Source organism: Oculina patagonica, chromosome 1 (assembly GCF_052425735.1).
Source record: "Oculina patagonica isolate OP01 chromosome 1, crgOcupat, whole genome shotgun sequence".
NCBI lineage: Eukaryota > Metazoa > Cnidaria > Anthozoa > Scleractinia > Oculinidae > Oculina > Oculina patagonica.
Window position 1 is genome coordinate 23,290,322 of NC_135758.1, and position 8,086 is coordinate 23,298,407.

At 40.2% G+C, this 8,086-nt stretch overlaps 1 protein-coding gene across 2 annotated transcripts in view; it reads left to right on the forward strand.

The window, feature by feature from the left end:
- LOC144635958 (uncharacterized) overlaps window positions 1-8,086 on the forward strand; it is a 30,534-nt gene extending 22,448 nt beyond the window's left edge. For both annotated transcript variants that reach the window (XM_078495122.1, XM_078495189.1), the window contains 7 exons: window positions 881-937; window positions 1,880-1,939; window positions 2,042-2,101; window positions 2,981-3,058; window positions 3,676-3,747; window positions 4,680-4,961; window positions 6,511-8,086. In XM_078495122.1, the coding sequence (XP_078351248.1) occupies window positions 881-937; window positions 1,880-1,939; window positions 2,042-2,101; window positions 2,981-3,058; window positions 3,676-3,747; window positions 4,680-4,961; window positions 6,511-6,614 (713 nt within the window). In that variant the 3' untranslated portion in view covers window positions 6,615-8,086. The remainder of the gene's footprint in view (window positions 1-880; window positions 938-1,879; window positions 1,940-2,041; window positions 2,102-2,980; window positions 3,059-3,675; window positions 3,748-4,679; window positions 4,962-6,510) is intronic.

Sequence of the window (8,086 nt, forward strand, 5' to 3'; positions counted from 1 at the left end):
ATCTCCCCCACCCCTCTAAAAATTTCAGTTAATCCCCATACTTTCCTTTAAAAAGTTTGACTTTTGGAACTCCCCCACCCCACCCCTTCAAGTGCTGCAGGAAATCAAACCTAAGTCTACATTTAATCAGCTAAAGATATGTTGTAATTAAACATTCCCTGCATTGTTCTACCGATGAGTACAAAGTGGTCTACGATTTTGAAGCTGGCTATTTCATTGGCTTGGTTAATAATACAGTCAAAGCTCTCGAAAGCGGACACCCTCAGGAAAAAAGTGTCCGTAACTGGAGCTGGCCGCTTATGAGAATGGTTCTCGAAAGCGGCCACTAGAGGTGTAGTGGATAGTTGGCCGCTTATGGGAGCTTACCCAGCTAACAATAACCGGACGGACAGGGATGATGACAAAACAAACACTGAAATATTGTACTGTAATTACTGTAAAATCATTGTGACGAACGGCACTATGAAGTTGATTGATAAAACAAAATACAGAGTTTTTTAATTGGATTTTTTTGGGGGTGTCCGCTTACGGGGCTTAAAAACAAAGAAAAAAGTCTAAGTCGCAATCTCTGAAAGTGTCCGCGGCCACTTACGGGAATGTCCGCTTACAAGAATGTAAAAGAACAGAGTCAGTATGGGAGTGTAAAACAGGGTTTCAAACAAGGCGGCCGTAGGTAGAGCTGTCCGCTTACGAGAGTGTCCGTTAAGAGAGCTTCGACTGTAGTGTTCCTCAAACTGATGTTAACCGTTAAGAACTGAAAAAAGGGCGAAAGCATAGAGTTAAACAAACAAAGATTTCCCTTCCATGATTGTTTGGTTTAACATAGTTGCCTACTTTGACGCCAGATTTAACAATATTCATTCCTTTTTGCAAATTGCAGATGCAGTGGATAATGGTGTCGAGGCTGTTTCAGGAGACAGTTATTTGAAAATGGATCGTAAGTTCATCTATTCACTGTTGTATTATATTGTTAGCCTCGACTCCCATTCAGGCAACTACCGTATTTACTCGAATAAGCTCCGCATTTGGGACCAAAAAATTAATAAGCACCGTAGCCCCGATGCAGCGCTTATTCGAGGAATTCTGTTTAATTAAAAAACTGCACTACAAAGCAAACCTAAAGCAAACTTAGACATTTCTTTCCATCAAAAGCGATGTTTTGCAGTTCAGAGTGATTGTTTTACCGCTCGCCCATTAGTTTTTCTATCCAGCATTCTAACAATAAATGGTTTTGTAAATGTTGTGAAGGCCACGAACTTTGCCAGGACAGCTATCATCGTCACTTTTCTCTTCAGCAAGAGACGAATACTGACAATCAAAAGACGATATTTTCAATCACTGTAAAAGATTACATTCTTTGTGGCGTCCAAATTTAAAATAAGCGCCGCCCTCAAATAAGTGCCGCCCTCGAATAAGCGCTTAAAAAGCGAAAAATTTAATAAGCGCCGCGGCGCTTATTCGAGTAAATACGGTATTCAATTCCTTTCTAAACTGCAGGGCAGCAGGTAGTTTTTTGCACGGTAGAAATAAGAGGTGTTTACAATAATTATTACTGTGTTCACCCAATTTTATTTTTCCCCTGAAATAATTATCATAATAGTACACTCAACAAAATTACTGTATTCCGATTGTAATGCATGAAAGCAGTATTTGTACTCCCTAGGAGTACCTATTGCTTTTCTTTCTAAAGATGACCCGAAGTCGTTCGAAGACTTCCGAAGTCTTATTTCCGAAGTTGACCCGAAAATTTCTGAAGTTGATTCGTAGACTATTTGAGTTGAACCGAAGTCTTCCACAGATTTTCCAATGTCGACCCGAAGACATAGGAAGGTTAAGGAAGTCTGTTTTACATGCAGTTAAGTTGCTTTTACTATTGCAGCACGTCCCCCTGTACCAGGATGTGAAGACAGACTAACACCCGAGAGCGGCAGTGGTCACAGTAAGTAATACCTGTACACCTATTAAGAGGTTTTTGTTTTGTTCTTGTTTTTTTCCACACAACACCTTAGTTTTTACATTCAAATGTCACTTTTCTTTTCAGTATCCCCAAGAGGAGTAACAAAACACTCATATGAAAACCTTCCAGATAAACAACAGAGAGGTATCACATTTAGCGTCTCCATTTCTATTGCATTAAAGGGACTATGTCACGGATTTTAACAGATTTTTGAACAGCCAAAATTTATATTTGTATCGTACGAAACTTAAAAATAATGGTTCATTTTTATTATCAATTGCTATTTTAGAGCACAAAAACTGTTTAAAAGCGCGTTTGGCTGCTGATGACTCGGATGGAAATGGATTGCAATTTGAAAAACGTTAGCCAACCTTTTTCAAATTGTTTCCGCGAGCCTTCAAAAAAAAAATCAACATTTATAGCCGAATCTATCTATTCTTTCTAGCAAACAAAGGTTGTATCTTTAGTAAAATGTTCAATGATAATGTTTTTCATGGGAACAGTTTCTTACCACTTATTTCGGAACAGTTTAGACCAAAAATCTGCGTAATCCCCGTGACATAGTCCCTTTAATTACCTTCCAACAATATGCCTTAGGCCACAGGCTACCCAAGCTCATACGAGGCCGTAAGCATGACTCTTGCCGAAACTAGCAACTCAGTAATCTCGTTCCCAGATCTCGCGGGAAGGAAAAGCCGAAAGCGAGATCAATTAGTAACTCAATGTAGATAATGTAATTTAAGCTGTGTTTTTTTTAATTTAAGTTGTGATTTGCTCAATAAATGTTTTTGCAAACTAACAAAAAAAAACATGACTCAAGCTTGCAAATAAAAGGTATTGTGTTACAACATTACAACACAGCAACAGGGTAGCTTATTTTAATTTGCAAAATGTTAATGTTCAGATCTATATTAAAACAAAACCGTTGGGTTCCCATACAAACCTTTATAAGTCGAATCTTTCTAACGAAGTAAATCGATGTGAATTTTCCAAACAAATTATGTTTCGTAATTTCTTTCTCAGCTAAACCACCCTTGAAAAGTCGTGTGACATCGCCAGATCTTCATAAACTTCATGGTTACGAGAATTTGCCAAACAAAGGTATGTTTTAGTTTATAAATCTCAAGTAAATTATTATGGTGCCTAGGTAACTCAAAAATGTTTTGGTCTGTGGATCAAAGCCTTGTATGTGTCCATCCAATTGAAAGCTAATGAAGAGTAGAAAATAACAGGAACCTATCATGAAGTGAGAGTAAACAAAGATGGCGAGGATGAAAATGGATTACAATATGAACAAACGAGCGAACTCCGCCACGCACCATTGCTGACCATTGACACAGACGATATGGTCGTTTCTTTCCCCGTTTTTACACAGTTTCGAACTTCTCTTACATAAACATCGCTAATATTTACCTTCCAAATGTTGCTGTCACAACCACTCAAGTTCAAAACGGATGCAATTGAAATAAATTGAAAATTCAGCGCCGCCATACGGCCAAAGTTTGTATCGATCTGTTTTCGTGGCGAACGAAGAAGTTGAAGCTAAAAATGTAGAAATCTTTTGTTTCAGTTCTGCTTTGTGATTGGTTAACTTTGTCTGGGTGACCCCGGTTACAGTAGCCGCACTGTAATAGAAAAGTTCTTCTGAAAAGTGTTTCGAGTGTAAATTTCAAGCCTGAGCAATGTTTCTGTGACAATCGTGCTCCTTTAATTTTCAGAAAAACTTCCAGTGGGCAATCGAACTACTCCCCTTGGTTATGAGCTTATGGGTGGACGAGGTGCCGCACCAGGTTTGTATGCGTCTTTGATAAGTAACGCGTCAACGCTCCTTCTGTCACGCCTGGTACGTCACGCTCGTCACGCTTTCCAAACGGTACAAAGACTGTAGTGATTAGTCTCCTTGGTAGCGGTTATTTGGATGGGCACGCAATGCGTAGGAGACTTTGGAATGAATGACATCTGTTGTAAAAAGGCGAAACGCAGCCTAACACAGTCGTTAAAAGAGCTATGCCAGGGATTTTAACAGATTTTAAACAGCCAGAATTTATATTTGCGTCGTAGGAAACCTAAAAATAATGGTCCATTTTATTAAAAAATTGCTATATTAAAGCATTGAAACTGTTATTAAGCGTCTTTGGTTGTGGATGACTAGGATGGAAATGGATTGCAACTTGAAGAAGTGAGGCTAGACTTTTCAAGTTGTTTCCGCGCGTCTTCAGAAAAAAATCGATATTTATAGCCGAAGTTTGATTTCTATCCACAAATTAAGATTATATCTTCCTTTAGATGTTCAAAGATAATGTTTTTCATGGGTTTCATTTCAAAACAGTTTAGACCAAAAATCTGCGAAATACCCGTGACGTAGCTACTTTAAAAGAAGCACTGAACTCGTTATAAAAATGAACCCGATCCATTTTGAACTTATCTTCTACTTTATGGGAGCAGGGTTGGCGCAGTGGTGAGAGCGCTCGCCTCCCACCAATGTGACCCGGGTTCGATTCCGGCCCGGTACCATATGTGGGTTGAGTTTGTTGTTGGTTCTCGTCCTTGCTCCGAGGGTTTTTCTCCGGGTTCTCCGGTTTTCCTCCCTCCGCAAAAATCAACACTTCTAAATTCCAATTCGATCGGGAATCCGAGGGCCACAGGTTTGTCAGTCGCAAGACTGTTACGTGCTACCCTCGTAAAATAAGGACGATTTATTTATTTTTATTTACTTCCATAGGTCCACCAGGCTTGCCCCCTAAACGGCCCGTATCCCACAACGTCCATGGATACGAAAACATTCCTGAGAAAGGAGAAGAGCCTTTACCTCCGAGACAGCCCGCTTCTGAAGGGTATGTTAACCTTCCGCCAAGGCCTGGCAGATCTAGCAGTGAACCTCCAGATCTTCCACCAAGAATTCCGCCTCAAGCACGAGGTGGATATGAAAATGTACCAACGAGAGATGATAGTAGCTTACGAAACGCAAGGACTCTTCCGGCATATCAGAACATTCGACCAGACGGTAAGGTGTTCTGTTTTTTTCCTTAGTGGTTCAGCAAATTAGGAGCGACAAACACAGGAGAAAAGGTGGCCGCGCTAAAGCTATTAAGGTAAAGGCCAGAGCAAAGCCATTTTATCTCCCGAGTTTTTTGCTTCTAGTTTAAAGATCAGTGGTAGAGAAGAGAGACTTCCTTTAGTCTGAGTATATAAGAGTGAACGTTTACTCGCTTAGAAAAATATCACACCTGCATCCGTAGACATAAAAAGTCTAAACGCTTGCCCAAAAAACTCCCATAATTATTCAGGTGGAAAAATCGTCGTTATCCGTAAATAGTGGAAGGCACTGCGGCCGAATGGTTAGTGCGCTGAACTCCGGATCAAGCGGTTCCACTGTGTTGTGTTCCTGGGAAAGACACTTAACTCTCATAGTGCCTCCCTCTGCCCAGGTGTATAAATGGGTACTGGCAACAACAACAACAACAACAACAACAACAACAACAAAAGTTTATTTGAACTGTAAAATTACAGTTTTGTTAAATTACTGTAAAATTATTTGAACTGTAAAATTACTGGCGACATTATGGCGGGGGGGGGGGACCGTGCGATGGACTAGCATCCCATTCAGGGCGGAGCAGAAATATTCCGAGCCGCTTTATATGCTACAGAAACCAAGGTAAGCTTCGGCAGTATGGGCCGCATGGCTCGAGGCTTACTTTTTTATCCGTAATCAGTAGTCTTTCGGATAATACTGTATGAAGTTTGTCAGCGGGTGGTAAACTGGTTCTACTTATTTTCGATATATCCAAGCTGGGTTGTTACTCTGCACAAGAGTACCTTTTTGTAGTATTAGCTACTCAATTGTCAGCATACAGATTCTTCTTATACTGATCTCCATCCGCGTTACTTATAGTAACAGTGATAAAAAAGTCAAATACTCGGAAAAAAGATTTTCCGAGTTCCCCAACGGGAGATGAACCCATGACCTTCCAGAATACCGGTTGGACGCTCTAACCACTGAGCTGTGGGGGACTCATGGTGAGCGAGGTTATATACTGGGTTCTTATGTGACACATGTCCTGCCAACTGCAGGCTCAAATATGTCCAAATGATAAATGTGAATACATGATAAGTGGTGACTTGGATTAAAGTGAAAATAAGTGGAGAAGTGGTCGCAAGTCAAGTACTCGAAAAAAAGATTTTTTCGAGTTATAAGAACCCAGTATATGACTTCGCTCACCATGAGTCCCCCATAGCCAAGTGGTTTGAGCGTCCAACCGGTATTCTGGAAGGTCATGGGTTCGACTCCCGTTGGGAAACTCGGAAAATTTTTTTTTCCGAGTATTTGACTTGCGACCACTTCTCCACTTATTTTCACTTTAATCCAAGTCACCACTTATCAAGTGATAAAAAAAGTTGGGAAGAATTTGATAATAAATCTGGAGAATTTGCCCTTTGTGATTATTTTCTCTATTCTCATGACCTGATGTTTGTCTTGGCACCGATATTGTAGGGAGAATCTTAATTTTAATCACAGTAAGGTTAAAAGTTATTTTTATTTATTTTTTCTACAGTACCATCACGCTCGTCTCAAGGAGCCAGACGCGTCCCGCCTCCGTTGACGCGAGCCGCGACCGTACCGGCTCATATTTTACAGAATACGTTAGGGAAAGGCTAATACTGACAGGCACTGAGGGGAGGGGTAGTAGGGTCTCACAACGCATGCTTAACTAGCACTGGGTTGACAGTACCAAAAGACTACTGAATCAAACAGAATAGCAAACCGTGTGTCGGCCAAGTGATGTCTTAAGTTAGAAAAGTTATAAAAATTCTTGCTAGCGTATCGCAAAACAGAACGTTGTTTTTTTTTTGTAGCGATATAAAATTGTAAGCAGTTACCAATCTTATTTAAAAGGAAGATTGATTTTAGCAGCAGATAGGGTCGTTGGCATGTGCTTCTTAGTGGACAAGCGTCCAAATTCACTTCAACACTAACGAAAGTGTGAGTGCATGAGAATGGCCTGTTAACGGCGTCTCTTTCTTTTTTTGTTCGTCCAAGAAGTAGAGAAATAAGGGGGCACATGTACAGCTGCATTGATAAGCAGGCAGACTAGACAGAAGACCAGTTGTAATCAAATTTACCTTAAGAGTTACTGTTTATTCAATTTCCGGTTGAATAACTCTTAGACAACGGCATAGTTCCTCATTTTCGATGGGTCAGTCGAGTGGGCGTGTAAAGGCTAGTTTACATGAGCAAGTTTTTGTGACAATTTTGATGTCTCGTCTTTATTGTAAACCAGGAAAATTGGCTACTTTTATGTGACAAATATATTTGCTGAGAGGCTGGCGTGTTAGCTTTTACGTGACAAATAAAAGTAGTCACATACGAAAATTGTTCGTGTAGACGACTCGTCGCATGAAATGTGGCAAATGTTTCGTCAGCATTTGTGGTCCCCTATCTGCCACTGGGCACTGTGCGCGCGTATCTCTGCCGTCCAAGGAGGTCATTACTGGCGCACTAGACTTTGAACTGCTGACGATAATTGTTGTGTCACGATGAAATAAATTTATCACATGAAAATTGCCCGTGTAAACCCAGCTTAAGGGAGGACGCCAGAGTATTTCTCGCCTTCGCGCGTCGCGTCTCCTCGCGAGAAATAACTCGCGCGCTCGTCCACTCGAGTGACCCTAAGAAGAATGAAGGAGTTCTTGTAAAGACCATTAGCCTTACAACCCGCCATCTTTATTTTAGCATAACCTAGTGACTGACAGTTGAAAAACTTGCAATCTAATTAGTTACACATAAGTTCTCTATCGATCGATAGAAATTCCCGCTGGCGAGATGTATTGAACCAAATTTTCAAAATAGAAATCACGTATCCAACGAAGACTTTTGAATAAAAGAATGATTTGAACCAGAACGTAAAGGGAGGCAAAGTACAGTCGTTGTTTACGTGTGATGATCAGCCACTGCTAAAACAGTTAGACAAATAAAACAGAAAAAAATAATTAGAATATAGTAAAAATAATTTCGGAACGAACAGTACCACAGTAAAGAGTAGAAATTTCCCAGAAGGATATATAGATGAAATATATTTTGTTCATATATCGACATATATTTTTTAAGATTAAACTCCAGAGATTTTTAAA